Source organism: Setaria italica, chromosome V (assembly GCF_000263155.2).
Source record: "Setaria italica strain Yugu1 chromosome V, Setaria_italica_v2.0, whole genome shotgun sequence".
Classification (NCBI taxonomy): domain Eukaryota; kingdom Viridiplantae; phylum Streptophyta; class Magnoliopsida; order Poales; family Poaceae; genus Setaria; species Setaria italica.
The window spans coordinates 37,308,898-37,330,034 of NC_028454.1; the positions used below are offsets into that span (position 1 = coordinate 37,308,898).

At 50.6% G+C, this 21,137-nt stretch overlaps 3 protein-coding genes across 3 annotated transcripts; 1 reads left to right on the plus strand and 2 right to left on the minus strand.

The window, feature by feature from the left end:
- Window positions 1-5,363: 5,363 nt before the first annotated feature.
- Window positions 5,364-9,690, plus strand: LOC101760171 (katanin p60 ATPase-containing subunit A-like 2). Its single transcript, XM_004969950.4, has 12 exons — window positions 5,364-5,599; window positions 5,712-5,849; window positions 5,946-6,001; window positions 6,827-6,892; window positions 6,982-7,089; window positions 7,404-7,470; window positions 7,658-7,742; window positions 7,960-8,120; window positions 8,565-8,666; window positions 8,760-8,982; window positions 9,116-9,265; window positions 9,352-9,690. Exons 1-11 carry the CDS (start codon window positions 5,597-5,599, stop codon window positions 9,259-9,261), a joined length of 1,155 nt encoding a protein of 384 aa, XP_004970007.1. The 5' UTR covers window positions 5,364-5,596; the 3' UTR covers window positions 9,262-9,265; window positions 9,352-9,690.
- A 340-nt stretch (window positions 9,691-10,030) lies between these two features.
- On the minus strand, window positions 10,031-13,047 carry LOC101760575 (calcyclin-binding protein). The gene is made up of 5 exons (XM_004969951.3): window positions 12,831-13,047; window positions 12,574-12,696; window positions 11,549-11,788; window positions 10,459-10,518; window positions 10,031-10,374 (listed from the first exon to the last, which is right to left on the minus strand). Exons 1-5 carry the CDS (start codon window positions 12,945-12,947, stop codon window positions 10,270-10,272), a joined length of 645 nt encoding a protein of 214 aa, XP_004970008.1. The 5' UTR covers window positions 12,948-13,047; the 3' UTR covers window positions 10,031-10,269.
- Window positions 13,048-19,124: 6,077 nt separating this feature from the next.
- Window positions 19,125-21,137, minus strand: LOC101760982 (interactor of constitutive active ROPs 4). Its single transcript, XM_004969952.3, has 3 exons — window positions 20,769-21,137; window positions 20,524-20,680; window positions 19,125-20,428 (listed from the first exon to the last, which is right to left on the minus strand). Exons 1-3 carry the CDS (start codon window positions 20,780-20,782, stop codon window positions 19,436-19,438), a joined length of 1,164 nt encoding a protein of 387 aa, XP_004970009.1. The 5' UTR covers window positions 20,783-21,137; the 3' UTR covers window positions 19,125-19,435.

A 21,137-nucleotide genomic window follows, 5' to 3' on the forward strand; every position in this document is an offset into this window, starting at 1 on the left:
GGGGGGGCCCCCCCCCCTCTGTGACGAAAACTATTTTCAAAAGGAATAAAAGAGACCGAAGGCAAAAGCACCAGCTCCCCCCCCCCGAAAAAAGAAGGGAGCGAGGAGGTTTGGGTCGGGAAAAAGCCTATAAAAATTATCTATCTTCTCCCGCCCCCCCGTTTTACAACACGACCGCAGCGCAGAGGAAATAATTTCCCCCCCCTTTGCCACCCCCCCCCCTTTTTTTTTCCCCCCCCCCCCCCCCCCCCCCCGGGGGGGGGGGGGGCAAACATGCAACAGGTAGTGGCCCGCAGCTGCCGGAGGTCCGATCGGCCCTCCTCGGCTCCTCGCGCTCACACGTACACGCGTGCGCCGGAGAGGATAACGTTCATGCCAGGTTCCAGCACACCACACACATGCGCGACCTCGTTCGTGCGGGTGCGGGCACTGTGCTACTGTTGCTGCTGCTCCTGTACTCGTGTCAGTTCGGTTCCCGGATGGGCCCGGGCCACCCCCGCAGGAATAGGTTGCAACTTGGGCCCTTCGTGCATCGTGCTATGCGGGAGTTTGTGAAATCCAGCAAGGATCGGGCCTCCAGCATCGCACCAGAACTGAGTTGTGAAATCCAGCAAGGATCGGGCCAGCCCTTTTTGGACGAGGGGCCGCCACTGGGCCAGGCGCCCAGGCCTTGTTCCTCCCCCCTGGCCTGGCCTCAACAACAAATCTGGGACTGCTGAAACGGCAAGGGGACAGTTTCCTTTGTCATACTCATACCATCTCAACCTCCTCCGTCTAGATTAAGCTCATGCACCCCGTAATCAGGTTCATGCATCCTAATAAAGCTCGTAATCACGAAGCGCGTCTTGGCAGTGCTGCCAGACGGTTGCCTTGTCAGCTGGGGTCTGGTTTGCATCGAACTGGGCGCGGTTGGGGACTCTGTTCAAAGTTCAATTATCACCTGATAATCGTCTTGGGGGAAATGATGCAGGTGCATGCATTCTCTGAACTCTGAAGCAGTGACGAAGCCTGCCGCTGCAGCAGTGAGCAATGTTGCAGGCCTGCAGCCCATACATCGATCAAGATCCGAGCAGAGAATATCTGATCAGGGGGTGTTTGGAGAAAAAAGTTTAATCCATGTTAGATCAAATATTTAGATATTAATTAGAAATATTAAATATAAATTAATTATAAAACTAATTGTATAGATGAAAGCTAATTCGCAATACGAATCTATTAAGCCTAATTAGTCCATGATTTGACCATGATGATACAGTAAATATGTGCTAATCATGGATTAATTAGGCTTAATATATTCATCTCACGGATTAGCCTTCGTTTATGCAATTGGTTTTGTAATTAACCTATATTTAATACTTCTAATTAGCATCTAAACATTCGATGTGACAGAGATTAAACTTTAGGCACTATTTGGAAGGGGTGCTAAAGTTTAGCACCCCACTTTTAGCCCCATTTTAGCACTTGTGGTGCCAAACAGGTGTGCTAAAGGTAGGGTGCTCCTCCTTTCCTCCAAGGGGGTGCTAAAGGTTGGTAAAGGGGCTAAAAGTGGTCCCCGATCCCATTTTTCCCTGGTTGCCTCCCTCCCCGCACTCCCTCTCTCTCCTTCCTGCCACACCCCCGCCGCCTTCGCCCGGCCCCTCCGCTGGCCATGCCGCCTGCGCCCGGCCCCACCGCCTCCGCACCCAGCTGCAAATCCCCACCCTTCCATCCCTCCGTCCCCACTCCTGTGTCGCCACCTCGCGGTCTCCGGCGTCCCTCGCAGCGGTTCCGGCGGCGGGGAAGAGGGAGGCGACAGCAGGGCCAAGCCGCGCGAGGAGGTCGTGGAAGTGGGACGGCGGCAGGGATTCGGGCAGGCGGAAGGAGGCGCGCGGCGGGTGAAGGCAGCGCGGGAGGGCGAGCGCGGCAGAGGTGAGGGTCTCCTGCTCCCGCTGCTCGTGCACCTCCGGGGAGGGGTTGACGGGAGGTCGCGGGGTCCGCCTCTAACAAGTGCCCCGCCGTGTTGGTTTTGGTTGAGATCTCAGGCTTGATCCGCGCTAGGCACTGCAACGAGGAGCTCCAATCTTGATAGCGAGCGGAGGCAAGGGCCGGCAGTCCGGCAGCTAGGGAGCGGCGGCCGACGCGGACCGGACGCAGCAGGGAAGGCGGCGGTGGAGTGGCGGCCCTCGCGTGTCTGGCTCTGGAGATTTGTGCGGCAAGAACGGGAGAGGAAGAACAGGAGAGGAGGAGAAAGAGAATTGGAGAGGAGAGAGAACAGTGCAGTTGAATGGAGGGGTAAATATGTCTTTTGCAAACTAATGTGCTAAAGTTTAGCACTGTATCCAAACACTATTAGAGACTAAATTTTAGCACTCAATTTGAGAGGGCTAAATTTTAGCCATGAACTAAACTTTAGCACCTGGTTTCGAAACAGAACCTTGATCCCTGGTACAAACACCCCTTAATTATTCTGCGAGGGATGCAGACCTGCTGCCCAGGGGAAGCCAACGAACGTGGCAACGTGGCAACGTGCACAATAGATTAATAGATTATGGCTGTCACGTGGAATCTTTGGTGATCTTCCCTCCCGATCCCTGCCCAGCTATGGAATAGAAAAGGGATGATAAAGTAGTTCACTCCAATTAGGCAGTCGTAACCAGGGCCCTTCAGCTTGTTTGCAAATGTAGTGAAGCACTTAAATGTGTCTAAAAAGCTGTAGTGGAACTAGACAAGCTGGTGTTTACCCAAACGAAACTGCTTAATTTGTTTTTTGAACGAAAGTGGCAGGCTTAAGAAGAAGAAAAGTTCAAATTTACGCAAGGCACTCGTGCCTCGGCAGTACACAGGGACACATCTCAAACGACCCAACAGAAACTGACACAGGCAGAAAAAACTCAAAGAAAAAACTCGAGGACCGAGGTGTACGTAGGCCCTTCTGTATTCTCCAAACAATCGTTTATTCTCTCTGCCACCTGCTGGGCTGTGAGGTGCTCATTTTTTTCATAACTACTTCTGGTTGCTTAAGGTTATCCGCACCGCTGGACTGCAAAGAAAACGCAACTATAAATTTGGAGGTGAGACCCCCGCAGTGCAACCCTCTATCGCACCCTCTACAATTCCGTTTGCTACAACAAACCTCCAAACTCGGAGGTGGAGAGAGGAACGCTATCCTCAACCATCGCGGCGCGAAGCAACCGTCGCGGCCGGATCCGTGCGTTGGAGGCGGGGAGGAGGGAGCCGTGGCCGCCAACGGGGAGGAGGCACTAGCGTAGGCGGGAGGAGGCCACAGCCCTTTGGCGCGGATGAGGCCGAGGCACGGAGAGGAGGTCGACGACGCGCTCCTCCACTCCCCCGACCGTGGCGGCGACGGTGACGACTCCGGTGAGGAGAAGGATGGAGGAAGGGAGGGGTAGAGAGAGCTCGCCGCTGGCCATCGGGACCCCGCAGCAATGGCGAGCCCCGACGGCAGGACCAGATCCCGCCGCCGGCTGGGAAGCAGGGGAGGGAGGCTGCGTCCTCGCGCCGCACCATGGAGGCCGGCCCCCGCGCCGTGCTCCTCTCGTGTCGGGGAGGAGTGGCGGCTGTTGGTGGGGAAGGAGACACCAGCGAGAGGGAGGAGCTGCGGCCGCCGCCAGCCTCGACCCTGCCGCCGGCCGGGAAGGGAGAAGGGGAGGGAGGAGAGAGGGACGGGAGGGAGCGGGTGGTTTGAAGAAGAGGATAGAGACGCTCGACAACACGTTTTATGTTTTACCGATCGGTAAAACCCAATTTAACAGGTGGGCCATGCTCATTTACCGGTTCCTTTAGGAGTACAGCGGTGCGGTTAGCCTAAGAACCCAAACTAAACTAGACGGTGCATGCAAATTCAGGAGCGACCTCTCTGAGACGATGAGTGCGGGGCAAGGGCAAGACCTCTACTTCAGGTTGCTTAAGAACCCAAACCTGCTGCTTGATTGCGCATGGTTAACTGACGCTTGTTGCCATTGCCATTATTACGCTTGATTGCGGCACCATGCACCATCACTGTACAAGAGTACAAGTAGAGGTGAGCCTGAGCCATCACGTGCAACCGCCAACCGAACAAGAACAGCTGCATTCGTTAGCTGGCAAGATGCCATTCACCTTGACTGGGCTAGGCTCATTGTCATAGCCTCAGATCTCCTTCCATCTGGTGAAATTTCATAGGAATATCATAGTCTCCGTGTTTCTTTTCTTTTTTTTTAAAAAAAGATATCATAGTCTTCTTCAGAGAAGCGTCTATGCCGAACGCCGTGCATCGCCACAACCCACGTACCCCTACGGCAATTCACGAGCGCGAGCCCTCGGATGAGTTCACGCCGCTGCTTTGCTTGATCTCGTATGGCGAGGAGAGGAGACCTTCCGGCGGCTGACAGTCCGAACGAGCCCCTGGTTTTCGGCATGCGAATGGGCAAATGATGCGTTTCCAGGCTTCCAGCCGGCATGCGAAGTGAGCAAGTACTGGCAGGTCGCCGTTCGAGAACTCGATCGGCGATGGAACAGGCGAACAGCCACAGGTCCAGAACAATTAAAGCCCAGCCGTGCATTCAGTCACACATAATAGTGCAAATCGTGGGTTTCGCCGGACTTTGCACTTGCACAATGCACACGGCGTCGATGGCGGCTGATTTCCGCTCAGCTCATCGAGCCAAAGGCCCTAAGGCCATCCGTAGTAGTGATCCGGCTCGTGTCAGAGAGATTTGTGGGGAAATGAGGTGGAAGGAAACTCTGGAACTGGCCGCTAGGTGGTCCATGGAATTCTGGACTTGAGGTTGAGAAGTTCAATAGGTTCCTGAAGCTGGAGGATGAAGATGGGTCCATGATTTGTTTCGTGGAACTGAGCAATTGTTGAATCTGTCTGTTTGTTTTTTGGTGAGATGTTGTATCTGTTTGTGTAGGCGTGTAGAAATTTTGAAGTGAAGCTGATGGATATATAGACCATGTGAAACAACGGCTAGGTGGCAACGGTAAATGAGTTGTAACGGTTAAAAAGTGGTTGGCCATTTACTGTAAAGGTATATTATTTTATTTTCCACGCACCGGCTCATTTTCTTGAGCCGATTCATTCAACTGTGGAAAATTGGTGGCAATGAGCCGATTCATTCTCTGCCAGGGGTGCCTATGCACCGCTTTGAAAAGGCCACTACAGAAGCCCTGAGCAGTTAAACCCGCGGCCAGATCACGGTGCATTTCTCCAGCGTCCACGGATCAAAATGGCTCGAAGGCTGCGACCTGGCCGAAGTTTTTTTTCCCTGGTGAAGCGACCTGGCCGAAGTTTGTTTGCTTGGTTGGTTGGTGACGAAGCGGGGGAATTTTGAATAGTTCCCATGTGCGTATGCCGGCGCACGGTGGAGGACTGGAGGTGAAGGAGATGGCCGGATCTGATCGGATCCCCTCCTCCGATCTCGTTGGCATCTCGACAAAGCTCGGCGGGTCCCACCCTCCGATCCCGGCCCGGTACTAGTTCCCGTGCCCTCCCTCCCGAGTCTCCGGGGAGGACCGGGCGAGAGTACACCCCCTCGTCGACTCCGCTCGTTCTCGCTCGCTCTGTCCCCCACGGCCCCAGAGACAGGCAGCCGCCGAAGCACGCCGCCGCTGAGCAATGGCAAGTGCCAGGCTGCCAGCAAGGATTCCCCGCTTCCCGGCAGCCGTCTTCTCTCGCTTCCCTCCTTCTCCGCGCGGTCAGCTGACTCCCTTCTGCCAATTCGTCTTCCCAGGATTTCAAGGGGTTCTGGGAGTCCAGATTCGGGGGCAAGAAGGAGCCGGAACAGAACGGGAGCGCTAACGGGGACGCCAACGGGGCCGCCCCAAAGAGGACCGCCGATTTGGCGGTCTACGAGCAGTTCGAGCAGCAGGTGCGTACTTTGTTGTGATCCACTTTCGTGTCCCGATGCATGCATGTGCTGTTCGCTGGTTCTGGTGCATTGATCCCTGATACGACCTCATTTCAGGCCAGGCAGACACAGGTCCGAGCTGCTGCGATCCGCGATGGGAACGCTGATGTGATGTGAGCACTCTGGATTGCCTTGCCTTACCACTTTCGGTGCTGCGATCTTCAAGCATTGCTTCTCTGATGCTGCATGTGATGCGGGGTTGCTAAAACAGATCTTGAGCCGTAGGTTTGGCCGTTTGGGCAATAGCTGTAGCTTCTTGGGAAAGAGTGGGGGTTTGGACTTAGTGAGTGCACTGATTTCTTCGGAATGTTTCTGCTGGGAACAAGCAGAGCGATATATCTGCGATTTAGTTGACCACCTGATATAGATAGCCAGTGGGGTGCCGACTCAATCCAATTTTGGCTGGTTTGCTGAATGCATGAATGCACAGCCTCTTTAATACTGTAGCATCATGTGACAAACATAGTTCAAACGGGAATCAAAATTGTGGTCCCTTGCCCAGTTGCCTTACTGCTTCGTAATTCCACACTCCATGCTGTCCGAATTGACCTGTAGAACATGCACTTATCTGGTGACGTATAGCAGATTTTCAAGAACCTTTTCAATTTAACTGGGAAGGGGATAGTTTCCAGCAGGAGTTTTGTGCTGAAATGTATTAGCTAATGACCAATTTAATTTGTTCCTATTACGTTGATGCTGAAATGTATTAGCCAAGGGAATAATTCGAAAGGATAGAATTATGATGATGCTTAGTAAGCAGAACTAGCCAATATGGAACTATGGAAGTGCTAAGTTTCTACTTTCTGAAGTTTTATTCAATTGATCATGTGGTATTTCAATATTGTTATGTCTGAAATGATGCTTTCTCACGGATATCTTTGAATTGCTTTGAAACACATCTTATTGAACAATCACACTTTTAGAGGTGACTTTTGCAGCCAGAAGCCCCTTCTGCCTCCATTTGAGTCAGCTGAAATGCGTAATCTCGCGGAGACATTATTGAGGTAATCAAACTTTGCATTGGCTTCAAGAGTCAGGGAAGGCGTCGTTTAGCTGCTGAAACATTTTATCCCGTCATTTGACCTTCTTTCAGGGATATTATTCGTGGGAGTCCAGATGTGAAATGGGAGAGCATCAAAGGACTAGAGAATGCAAAACGCCTTCTAAAAGAGGCAGTTGTCATGCCCATAAAGTACCCAAAGTAAGTTTGCTATTTCACTGAAAGAAAAATATTTTCTAAAGGGTAATATTAATCTCTCATGATAATTTTTACAATTGTTCACCCATTACTGCTGGGAAGAAGTGGTGAAGTTAAATATGCCATTCTTGCCTTCTTTTGTATAAAACAATGGTCTTCTAATTTTTAAATATGAATCAAATTTAGCGAAGAATATTTATAACATGCTGTATTGAATATTTTGGATAATAGGGATACAATGCAAATGCATATGAATGAGCACCAATCTTTGTTTCTGTTTTCACTAATTATACATTTACTGTCTGTCTTATTTTCAGATACTTCACTGGTCTCCTTTCTCCATGGAAAGGCATCTTACTTTTTGGCCCCCCAGGGACAGGAAAGGTTTGTACATGAATACCTGTTTAATACGATAACCATGTAAATTTCTTTTCCTTTTCATCTATAGTGATAGTTCTGTGGTTTAGAGTTTCACTGTTTGTTGATCAATTGGTATATATTATCATGCACTTATGCTATTGTAGTGTTGCTACAAAGGCCTCACAAATTTAACGGAATCCTGTTTTTGTAGACAATGTTGGCAAAAGCAGTCGCTACTGAGTGCAAAACCACCTTCTTCAACATTTCAGCATCATCAATTGTCAGCAAATGGCGTGGTATTGTTTCTTGACACCACCCCAGACCCCAACTCCCGATTCTACCTTTTCTTCCCCCTCGTTTCTTCACATTCTCGTTTCTTTCTTTGACCTACATAATTCAACTTTCAGCTCTAAGTTGAGAGCACGGAACTTATGTGTTGTTGCAATGCAATTATTTAATGTTAACAGGCTTTGTTTTGTGAGGGAAAATCTAATGTATTTTATGCAAGTGCAGGAGATTCAGAGAAGCTTGTCAAAGTTCTGTTTGAGCTTGCTAGGCATCATGCACCATCCACAATATTTCTTGATGAAATAGATGCCATTATTAGCCAGCGTGGTGAAGCTCGTAGTGAGCACGAAGCTAGTCGTCGCTTGAAGACTGAACTACTTATTCAGGTTTCTGCTTGTTGTTGGATAATTGCTTAGCTCTTGTTTCACTCTTCCTTTTGCTGAAAGTCAATGGAGCAGGTAAGCTCCTTGGCCAATAGTGGCCACTGCCAGCCGTATATGGCAGCAGTGCCATGAGTAGAAGGGCAGTATAGTACTATTAGTTGGTAGTTTCACTCATACCATCGTGTACTCTAGTTTGACTTTGTGCTCTATAAAGAGTAGATGAGCAGCTGCAGCTCAAATCAGTTCAGCAGCACCAATTGAACCTGTGCAAAGTGTTTGTGCGTGTGTGTGCTGTTCTCTCATCCCCTTCTTCTACCTCCAGATAGAGTGTGTGTGTGTGCTGTGTTTCTTATTTGATGTCTTCCTGGCTTGAAATTGTGCCATCAAACAGTCCTCCAGATTTAAATGTAACATTTATTTATATGTCAATGCCAATGTCTATTGCAGATGGATGGTTTGACAAAGACAAACGACTTGGTATTTGTCCTTGCAGCTACAAATTTACCATGGGAATTGGATGCTGCTATGCTGCGCCGGCTTGAGAAGCGGGTGTGTCTACTGTCTAGTAGCGCATTTACATTGTCGTGTAAAGCTGTTGACAAATGGATTGATCTCACCTCTGTTTCTGTCTTTCTTCATCAGATTCTTGTACCGCTTCCTGAAGCCGAAGCAAGGCAAGCAATGTTTGAGGAACTTCTGCCAGAAACTACCTCAAAGCTAGAGGTCGCGTACGACGTACTAGTTGAAAAGACTGAAGGTTACTCTGGTTCAGATATTCGGCTTGTGTGCAAAGAAGCTGCCATGCAACCACTGAGACGTCTCATGTCCGTTCTTGAAGCCAGCAATGAGTTAGTGCCAGAGGAAGGTTAGTTTTGGTTCTTTTGTCATTTTTACTGCAATTTACCCCACATTGGCTAATAACCCAAATATATATTCTTGAGTTCCTCCTATTATCATCAACATATCTCATATTTCTGTGGTTCTTTCTTGATGTGCAGAACTGCCTGAGGTTGGTCCTCTGAAGCCTGAAGATATCGAACTTGCTTTAAGGAACACTAGGCCATCAGCTCATCTCCATGCACATCGCTACGACAAGTTCAACCAGGACTATGGAAGCCAGGTTCTTTGCTCAGAGCAAGCTTGATCAGGTTTGCACGAAATTTGCCCAACCCAAACGTCCGCTAAACAAAAATTACGATTCCCTTTTCCTTTCTGAAAGCGTGATCTCCTACAGGTTGCCATGGAACTGGAAGGGAGCTATTCTGCCCATGGACATGATGGACACCAGTTTGTTTGCGTGTTGATGGGGTCCCATTGTATCAAAATGGTTGCATTAGTAACTAGCCTCCTCAGTAGATTGCAATTTGCCCAACATTGGCTGAATTGTGAAGTTGCTGGCAGCGCTCATATCTTTGTGGGGGACATTTTTGCCAGGCTGAGATCTTTCGCGAAACCTTACAGCAAAAAATTGATTCATTGTTTAATCACATGTCGAAATAAATGTTTGGTGCCGCAGAAGAGTACTGTCTGGTTATATTGAACTGAATGCGAGCAGGTCCAAGTTTTGTGCTTATTGTTAATGCAAGTGTCCAGCTCGTTTAAGCAAGATTTAAGATACTTTGATACCCATACGCGATGTTTGGAAGTGGTCAGGTGGAAGATATCCCCTGACGACCTGACGCAATTTTTAGTTTTCAACAAGTCCCAAGGGGCCGCTGTGTGTCCTCGGCGGCCCTGCACGTTTGCCCGGTGCCGGATATTTGCATCTCGCCGCTCGCTAGAGCACGAGTTATTGCACGGCGGGCACAGGCAACACCAGACCATAGTAAAGCGAGGCGCCGAGCACACGGCGGTTTGCCGGGTGGAAGGGCCCTGACGTCTGATGAGGCACACGACTGAAAGGCAAGCGGAATGATGACCATCATTTCACAAATACGGCACACATAATCATAAAACTTCTCAGAGCTTCACACAATCTTTTCTCCGTTGACAAGGGGGAGATTCAAATATGCATATGTCATGTCCACCTTTAGAAATAAGACAATCCAGCACTAGCACACCTACAACACACTGTTAACGCTCTGTTTCAACCATCCCAAAACACTGCAGGGCTAGCGCAGCAGACAGAAGTCCATCGACCCATTATACCAGCTCAATGTAATCCACTTAATGAATCAGTCGTTTTCCCAGATCTGGCGTCGGTCCAAGCCTTGGCTATTGTGCGCTTCATATCCTCGTCGCCTTCCTCATACATGTTCTGCACACGAGAATGCATATAACAAGTCACAGAATGATCACAAAAACTTCTTGATCTAAGCCATGAGAGGGGGGAAACACTTACCTTCATTAAGTCCATAATTCCAGACATTGGGTCCTTCTCCTTGTCCATGCTTGGCTTGAACTGTCAACAAAAACAGAAGTTTAGTCAGTAAACTAACTCAAGTGTCATGTGACCAGCCTAGCAGTATTCAGACAGGTGCTATGACAAACTAATCTGTCTATGTTTTAGGATTTGCACATGTTGTTACCCAGTTCACACATTGAACCAACAGAAGTGAGCAAAAGCACCAGTTATTTTTTTGCTAGTAGCAGAGAAAAGAGAAAGAACAACTTTGACCGTGTGGAAAACAGAAAAGGAACTTTTAAGAGGCCAGACAACAAAGGAAACATGGTACAAGTGCATCTCAAATGAAAATGTCACAACTGTTGGGAATGGTGCAAATTAAAAAAGAAAAACATTCCTTAAAGTCTTCAAGGAAGGAAAAACTTTTCACAGCTCTATGTAGGGTTATGTTCCACAAATTTCGTCTTTTTATCTTTAAAACATATCAAATTGAAACTTACGAATTTACATTAACACAGAACATAACCTTACCTAGAGCTATAAAAAGTTTCAATTTTTTTAAAAGGTTCTAACTATGTTTTTCGCCCCAAAATTTGAGCTATTTTCACCAAAGTTGCAAGCAAAGAGAATACTGAAATAGAAGAAGACAGCACAGTGATCCAATAATGACGGTAAATTGAACTTTAACAGGTAGTCAATCAAGATCACACAAAAACACTCAAAAGTTTATCATTCCCTTATGATAAATAAGGGCAGTGAGCTCTTGATAACTTAATCCACTGACAAGTTAGAGCAATCAGTCAGTAGTTTTTTTTCTCTAAGTTCCTCAAAGAGAACAGGATACTCAATTCAGGAATGGAAGAAAGCACAGTTGAATGAATCGACTGGATTACCCATCCATTGATTCCCATTAGGCATTTGCTAATGTCTAACTACGAAATTTCAGTTTCCTATAGACAAAATCAATAAAAAAAGTAGTGTCCTACGTACCATTTTTCAGTCATTCAGGGAAATACAATATCAGACAGATTAAATATGGAACTGGAATATCACAAAGAAGATTAAATTAGCACAACAGAGTCAGTACCTTGTCTTCCTTGAAATACAGGTCTAACCAGTTGCCTTTAGAAGCTTTGCAAAGGGTAACAACAACCTTTGTAGGCTTCACCACAACCTTACATTTCTCAGGAACAATTTCCTTGTTCAGCTTTGGTATGGCACACCGATAATTTTTGCCTTTAACATCATGAAACTTTATATCCACTGACATTGGCTTAAAAACAGTCTCCACCTTCTCTTGCTCGACTCCCTCCAGGAATACATAAATCTGATGATGGGTGCAATCAAGAGCAAAAACATGATCAAACAACAGACACGTGACATCTAAGATGTACATTGGTTTAGCGATTCAAGTAGTTGACCGAAACTATGCACGAACTGTACGTCATTAATCAATCTGAAGAAATTATTGAATTGATATGAATATATCGAGTACCATATGAATTCAGCATAAATGCATAATCATCATGATGCATAAGTAATATTATAAGGTACTCCATCCATTTCAAATTGTAATTCATTTTGGCTTTTCTAAGTTCATAGCTGTTGATATGCATCTAGATATACGTTATGTCTAGATTACATGTTAAAAAATACATATCTAGAAAAGCCAAAGCGATCTACAATTTGAAATGAAGGGAGTAGTAGCTTCATGATCATGACAACTGTGATGTGGCTGAGGTCACCAGTATTTTTTCACACACATAAGTCAAGACTACTGGAGACATACTAGAAGATGAGCATAATTTGCTTTCTTAAGAAGTCAAAAATCTTTTTTTCTATCGACAATAGTTTCTGCTACAGATTACAGATAAAATGAATAATAGGCCATATTATACGGATATACAATCAGGTACGCTGAAATAGACAGGTAGGCAGTTTATCATCGTCACATTGTTCCACTATCGTTTGCACCTAACGCACAGTGGAGATTAGAAAATTTAAAGAACTTAATTTCCCTGATTGACTAATGACCTGGGAAACTAGACGAATCGGTTAAAAAAATGAAATGCTGGATTATACAATCAGGCTGTGTACTCGTAAACAACATACCCTGATCTTCTCGTTGTCCTGATCCCAGCTGAACGACCCCAACGTGACGTAGTTCAAACCAGGACGCGCAGGCGCAGAAAGCGCCGCCTGCGGCTCAGGCGCTGGTGCAGTTGCCTTCGCTAACTGTCATCGCACATCACAATCAGACATCGCAAATCGAGAACGACAGAATCGAATCGAAATCCACCAAGGCGCCGAATGGGATCGGCGGGGAGACCGAGAAAATGAAAAGAAAATTGGAAAGGAAAAGATGCAACCTTGGCTTCAACGATGCGGATCTCGTTGGCGAGGAGGGACTGGACGCGGGGGCGTTTGGCTAGGCCTTCCAGCTGCCTCAGCTCGTCCAGCTCCAGCCGCAGCTCCTCCGCCGACATCTCCGGAGCGCTCTCGGTTCTTCCGGGCGTTCTCGCTGCCTCCCGTCTCTTCGGTGCGGTGTGGTCTATGGGCAGATGGTGGAGACGGTTGCTTGTTTCTGCCGGCTTATGAAGGGTTTGTGCGGGTTTTGGAAGCAGGCAGAAGGTTCTAGAGGGGTGGTGGGGAGCCAAGACGACGATTTTGCGGGAAAGAAATGGGCCGAAACCGGGAGTTTTGGGCCTTCGCTGAGGCGCAGTCTCCGGCCTGAGTTTCCCGTGATGGGCCGCCAAAAAAGGCCACCGCTAACGTGGGATGAGAATCATTTCGCAGCCTCGCACAGTTCTCTCTCTCAAAAAAAGAAAAAGAAAAACACTAGAGTGATGAGAGAGAGATATTCCGGTGTTTTTGCTATGTCCGCCGCTGATATCCATACCTCCCCTCGAATTTGTACCCACTTCAAACAGGAAGAAGAGTATGGATAGAAAGTTGTATAGCCATTTTGGTAGAATACAGGGAGGGTATAATTAATCAATTGGGTATGTATATATATGTAGTACAAAATTAATTATCCATTAGATATGGGTGGGATTAGGAGGGTAAGGAGTGGATAATAATTATTTGAATTTGACCTAGATTTTACTCCGGAAAAAAGAATCCTTTCTACTGGATCGTGTCAAACAGAATTACTGCATGTCCCGACCGGCGACCGGCGTGAAGCATGTCATCAAAAGCCATGCGTGCTTATCCGCACTCGCAGCCACACCCACGCTTCGCTGCACAGACAGACAATTTTGCTCTGACACTCGATGCTACTTGCATTCGCTGTATCGTGGTCACCGCGCCGAGCCCCTAAATGCTGTCAACGCCCGCCCCGGGCGGCAGCAGCCAGCAACAGTTCGGGCAATCATTTCTCGGACAGATCAGGGAGATGCGATACCCCCGGCCTTGCTCGCGCGCGTCTTTAACTGTGGCAGCCGGGCCAAGCCAAACCAAACCGTGCATGGTCCGTAACTGCTGTGCTCGGCAGCGGCCGCATAGCTTGTTTCCTACTCATACCCGGACAAGGCGGCATTGATACCAAGCCCTGTTCACTCGCAAAAAACTACTGAAGTATACAGCAGCGGCCATGCACACTGCGCTGCTACATACATCAGGTTACAGTGCGCGTGTCATTGCCCCCAGGCCCCGGAATCTACGTGCGTGTGTGTACTTGGACCTGTGAGGCTGTGACGAACGCCTTGGCGTCGTATCGAGACATGCACATGTTTCCCGATCACCCACACCGCGCTTTACGCGCTTCAGATCTGTGATGTTAGCTACAAAACTTTACTGCAGCATTGATCCATGTTGAACAGAACACATGTACACGACACTGCTCGGCACGTACGTCCCGAGTCCGCCTGACGAACCCGGTGCTGTGATCGATCTGTCGTGCTCATAAAGCTCATAAGCCACTGTCCGGTGATCGTACAAGCACGTACGGGGATGAGGAGATTGACGATTGCTAGCTCATCGCGGTGCGTACGGAGACCGGCGGCGCCTCGGGTGAACAGGACATCGATCTCAGCTCAAGCTCGGGCACACGCCACATGGACGGGGTCGGCGCACATCTTCGTCGGAGGGACAAAGACACATGCGGCGCCAATAAAGCGGCGCAACCACTCGGGAGACTGATAAGCTAGGGCTGCCGGCCAGCTACCGGCGTGCATCGGCAGTAAAGCGAAGCAGGATAACGCTAGCGCCAAAACGATTCGAGTCCAGCCCGTCCCGTACATACACTGACGCGTTCGTGCCCACCGGGCTCGGCAGCGCCCCGTCAACGCGTCCATGGATGCCAATGCCACCGTCACGAGAGGCCAGACCACGGCTTGAGGAGCAGCCGATCAGGCTAGAGGTGGCAGCACGGCAGCAGCCCCGGCTTGGTCTGAGCAGAGCTCGGAAGGCCATGCCCCAGCCCCACGCATGCGACGCGACAGCCCTGCGCGGAGCAGGCTGTCCTCATCAATGGCAACAGCGCGCGTCCAAGCCAGCCCAGGGTCCAGACACGTCGAGCTCATGGAGTCATGGCACGAGAAGATAGGGGAGGAGAGGAGGACCACACGAGACCATGCGCGACGGACGACGCCGACGAGTGACGGACGACGCCGACGAGTGCCCGCGGCCCACGTCCCACGGGGCCGCAGTGCAGAGGCCCTCGGCAATAGGGCGCCAACAGCTAGCGACATGCCGCTCTGCCCCGCGACGCGAGAGCGACGGGCAAAGCAGGGCGGGCGCCCCGGCCGCGCCTTCTCCCCTGCCCCCACCACGCTTTGCATTGCACTGCACTGCACGCCCGCTGCTCTCGGCTCTGTTCCGCTTTTGCTTTCCCCCCTCGGGCCTCTGAGGAGGCCACACTGCGTGGGGGATGAACGCAGCAAGCTTCCACAGTCCTGGACTCCTGCTTCCTGGCCGGGGCAGCTGCGAAAAGGCGTGGGCGTGGCAGGGGAGGGACGGGAAAAGCCGGAGCCATGGCAAGGGTGTCTGCACTGTGCAGTGCGATGCATCACACACGCTGTTGCTAAGGGCGCGTTTGGCAGAGGCTGGCCTGGCCCGTACCGTAGAGACAGGCCCTCTTGAACCAGGCTAAGGAGCTTTTGTACGGTCTTGTTTGGTAGGCTGATTAAGTTAACCATGCTATATCTAGATTATGATTGGTAGCCTGCATGATGATGATATGCTTACCTTGCACTTAGGCATGGTAGCTTTACCACCATATGTTCATACCATACTCCCCTTTCTCAATTTTATCTTTCATTTATCCGCTGAATCCAGATCAAGTCGTTGCTCTGCTCACAATCTACAACATGAACGCACAGTAATCAAAGAGTACACATGATAATAGATGCCAGCTCCTTCATAGGCATTCGCACGAACACAAGGAGGACACCATCAAGTCGACCAACGAATAGGCAGAGGAATTTATCAATCGACACTCCGCCTTGTTTACTTCCCTCCAAAATCCCAACTTTGACATTATGCAAAAAGAAGATTTCCCATCACATCAAACTTGTGGTACATGTATGGAGTACTAAATGTAGATGAAATCAAAAACTAATTGCACAGTTTTATTGTACTTTGCGAGACGAATCTTTAGAGCCTAATTAGTCAATGTTTGGATAATAATTCACAAATACAAACGAAATGCTACAGTTGCGCATTTATAGCAAAATACCAATTTTGCCACTCCCAAGTTGGGAACTAAACAAGGCCGGCCTTTGAGTGGAGAATATGTAGTCGCATCACATCGGAATTCGCTGCGTTGAAGGGCAGCGCCTCGTACGACAATTTGAGTTCACGCAGCGGTGTGCGGCCATGAGCGCGAGCTATTGTCGAAGTCATCGTCGCCACATCGATGAGCAGGCCGTGAGCAAGCCGCTTCACAAGAAGCTCCGTTTCTCATCGGCCAGCGCTGCTTGCTTGATTCTTGCTTTCTTGAGAAATAAAAGCCATTGCTTCACAAGAGGCTCCATTTCTTGCTTGAGCTGCTTGCTTGCTTCTTGCTTTCTTGAGAAATCAAAAGTCATTGCTTCACAAGAAGCTCCGTTTCTTGCTTGAGTAATCACTAGCGCCACCTTGACAACCTCACCGCGCAGGCCACGCATCTGCGCTGCGACAATGCGCATGTCGCCACCACGCAGGGCATCCTCACCTTCGACGACAAGAACACCGTCCCACGCATCCCGGCTCCTCACCTCCCGTGAGCATGGAGCGAACTTGCAACACGGCCGTGAGAGTGGGCAGCTTGGACCGGACTTTAGCTGCGGCAGTGGATGTGACGAGACATCCTCCATGTCGATGTCGCCGGCGTTCCACTCCCAACACCTTCTTCTTCTGCAGCAATGCGGCTCGTGCCGGCACAGGACACTTGGGCTCGCGTTCTCGTTCGCCTTCGCCGCTCTAGGGCTCATCGCGTTCTCGTTGTTCACGGGAGGAGGGTCGCCCCCGCTTGCCGGGAGACCTGCGCGGACCGGAAGAAGAAGAGCATGGAATAAAGAGATTTGGGGAAGAACATTTGCTCACGAGAGGTGAGCGCAACCTCTCCCTCGGCGCTAGAGCAAGCCAGTCTCACGTGGAACGAAGGAAATTTCCGTTCCACTCGGTGCATTTTTTGCATGGTAGGACACATGTCCGTATGGCTTACAGGCTAACAGAAATGAGAAAAATCAAAGATGCTGCATCTGAGGACACGGTGCAGGCAGAAACCAGCCTACCAATCGCCCCCTAAGCGTACGGGTGTTCCCTGTGTTACCAGCGCTAGGGAGCTGGCGGTGCGAGTGGGATCTTATTTGGATTTGGCCCCTGATTAGCTAATGTTAGTTGACGATCGTACGTGCGATACACTGAGCCCTAGTCAAACTCTATCAAAGCCTTTTTTGCTGCACGATCATCTTTTTCTGAGCAACCTACTGGATCACTGGTGCCCCCACGTCTTTTCCAGATCCCGTGTGGTATGGTGTGGCCCGAAGCCCCGAAGTCCCGAACAAACCCTTTCATTTGCTTCTGCATTTTCTGCGGCCTCGCGCTGTGGGTGGAGAATGCACGGGTGAAAAGGAGGCGCTTTTGGCCGCTTTTGCTTTGTAACTCCACGATTTTTAGACGGTCTGGCCTTTCTTGCAGTTGCAGACTTTGCAGTCATCGGATGGTCCAGCCGACGACATTTGCTCGAGTCGTAGACTCTTGCTACTGGAGGTTTTCAAAACGAATGCACGATAGAGAAATCAGTATCGCATCGCGTAGCCTAGAGTCCTCTACTCTGCTCGAATCTCTGGCTGCATCCCCGAAAAATCCGCTCGTCAGAAGCAATCATGGCACGAGCAAGAAGCGGTTAAAGTTTAGTCCTGTTTCACAAGAGCTAAATATGAGCTAATTATAAAACTAATTGCAGAATCTCTAAACTAATTCGCGAGGTGAATCTATTAAACCTAATTAATTCATCATTAACAAATAGTTATTGTGAACTAATTAGGCTTAATAGATTCATCTCACGAATTAGCCTCCACCTGTTAATTAGTTTTATAATTATACTATATTTGATACTTCTAATTAGTATCTAAACATACGATGTGACAAGGTTAAAGTTTAGCCCACTGAACCAAACACCCCTTAACAAACTGTGCAGCCAGTCGCAGCCACAGCCACATACAACTCGGTTTGATTCCTTGGAAATTTGCAGAGCTTACAAAATTTCAGGCTTTCAGCGAGGTTTTCTCGGTATGCAATATGCAGATGAGTCAGAAGTGCGTGTACCAATAACCATGTTATTAATGTATACTGCATCCCTTCTCTTGATTAGCCAGTTCTAGTTAGTACTCCTACGTTAGTACTGTGGTAAACTAACCAGGTGTTGAGTTACGATTTCAGGTCAGCGTTTCAGTAGTACAAGAAGCAAAAATGTCAGATGAAATAGAAAACGTAACACAATACACTAGCCTGAATTGGGCCCAGTTCACAATGGACGTCCAAACCCACGCCGACACGGACGGGCCCACTGATGCCCAACGTGCGTGACGGCGCCCCGCAGCCCGCAATGGTCTGTCAAATAGTCAATCAATCCACTTTGGCAGCCGTCGCCCGTCGGCACCAGCCGCATTATCTGAAGTCCTGAATCCTTCTTCCCTCCTCACCGGTGATTCCCCCAAGCAGTGTCCTCGCCTGCCTCGACAGCGCTCGCCCATGGCGGCAAAAGAACTAGCCGGAGCCGGCGGAGACGTCACGCGGCGCGCGAGACGGCCCTCGAGGCTTGTGGCTTGGCGGGAGTGTCCGGAGCGAGAAATGGGCGCGGTACCGCTTGATTGGATCCCCTCTGTACTTCTGTAGTGACACATCGCAGATTTAGCTACGGATATTTTCAACTAAAAATCAGGTGGTCCTATGTACATCACCAAGATGCTATTGCATTGATCCTAAAATCTCTCTGGCTGCATCCCCAACAATCCTCTCATCAGATATCCAGATGCAATCATGTGCCCCTAGTATCATGAACAACTACTACATGCAATCAGCCACTATCATGACGAACCTCACTTTGATACCATCGAATTTTTTCTAAAGGCCTACTGAAGATCTCACGCGTAGCAATGATATCCTGGAATTGGTTCGAGGGACAGGAGGTATTTTCAGAAGCTGCAATCAACCATTCCTCAATTCCACCAAGAAAATCTCAAAAAGATCACCCCAAGCACTACTCAATCATCAACAGCACAGCAATGCAGGAAAACACCAAACCATCTTGGTTGCTCCTTACAGTGAGGTAGCAGCAGGAATGCAGCATCGGGCGTTACAGACATAGTTCAATCTCACGATCGAGCATCATCTCATCATCATACAAACATAAGCAGAATCCGAACCAAAACGCGGTAAAATGATGGCGCTAAGCTAATGCAAGGAAGGCATGGAGTTCAAGCTGGTTGGCTGAGCGAGCTCACCATTGCGAATCTGTGATAGCAATCCCACATTTCCCGGCAGGCCTTCACTTGTTGTTCCCCTTCTTCTTCCACAGGTCGCCGAGCATCCGGATGCCGGCGCCCTTCCGCTTGCCGCCGAACCCCTCGTCGTCGTCACCGTCGGGCATCGTTGCGGGGGAGCCCCACCCATTACCGTTGCCGGCCAGCCCGGTGAGGTGGTTGTCCCCGCCAAGCACCGCGGCCGCGGCCTCGGCGGCCTTGCGCCATTGCTCGGTCTGCACGCGCAGGCGGCGCATCTCGCCGTCCAGCGCCTCCCGCGCGGCCTCCGACGCCTTCAGCTGCTCGCCCATCCGGGCCTCCCGCGCCGCGCCCTCCTTCAGATCGTGCTCGGCCTGGGACGCTTTCGCCGCGGCGTCCTCCTCGGCCTTCTTCGCCGCCTCCGCGGCGTCCAAGGCCTGCTTCTTGAGCTCGGCGTTCTCCGCACTGAGGGCGGCGATCTCCGTGTCTTTCTCCGCCAGCTTGGCCTTCAGCTCCGTGACCTCCGGGCTCTCCTTCTCGGCGCCGTCGATTTCCACAGCTGCATTTTTGCTCTCCTCCTCGATCATCTTCTTGGTCTCCTCCTCCTCCACCACCTCTTCCTTCTCAGCCAGCGCCGCCTTCTCGCCGCAGCTCACCGCCTCGCAGTCATCTGCGGCGGCGGCCGCGGCCTTGTTCTCCTTGTCCCCCGACTCAGCCCGGACAACCTCAAACACATCAGTCGCCGGAGAGTTTATGCTGCTCTCCTCCTCCTCCTCGGCCGCCGGTGGAGGCACCTTCAGCTCCTCCGTCTTCTTCGCGCTCTCGACCCCCGCCGAGGGCGCAGAGAGAGGAGAGGTGGCCGCGGAGGCGGGGCTCCCCTTGGTTCCGACGCGCTTCTTGGCCTCTTCGAGCGCTACCTGCGCGTCCTTCTTGGCGGCCTCGGCGGACACGAGCTGCTCCCGCAGCTTCTTGAGCTCGTCCTGCACCTTCCCCAGCTTCGCCTCCAGCTCCGCCACCCGCGTCCCCGCCGCGCGCTTCTTCTGCGGAACCCACCCCCACCGCCGGCGAAAACAGTGAGCCAGAGCACCCCACACAAACACTCCTCTGAAATGGGGGAGAAGAGAGGGAAACTTGCCTCGGGCAGAGGGCTGCGCGGCGAGTGCCGGTCCCCGACCTTGGGGCTGGTCCGGTCGACGACGGGGCGGTGGTGCGCGCCATTCGCCTCGGAGCAGGCCGTCGTCTTGAGGTGCAGCGGCGCGCGCGGCGACGCCCGCTGCGGCGGCTCGGACCCCCTGCAACGGAATCAGAGCACCGATGCCCGTCAGAAACCCGCGACACCACAACCACTGAGATGGCTTGGAACACGGACTCGGCGCGCACCTGGATCTCGGCATGGTCCTCCGCGAGCTCGTGGCGGCGGCGGTCGTGGTCGAACCTCCCCTCCCCTCCCCTCGCAGCGTGCGCAGGCAGGCAGTCGGGCGGCGCGTCGTCCTAGGATCAGAAGAGCAGGAGCGAGAAAGACGTCGGGGTCATGGAAAGGCGGAAGCGAGCGGCGCACGCAGACAGAACAGCGGAGGCTTTGAGCGAGCGAGCGAACTGAGGCGCTGCCTCCTTTCTCGTGGAAACGGACGGGGGAATTTGTTGGCGTATTAATAAATGGAGGCCGAGGCCGCGACCGCGAGGCGAGCAGCGCCGGCTCCCATGAGCCAGCAGTTGCGACCCGACCGGTGCGCGATTCAAATTCGAAAA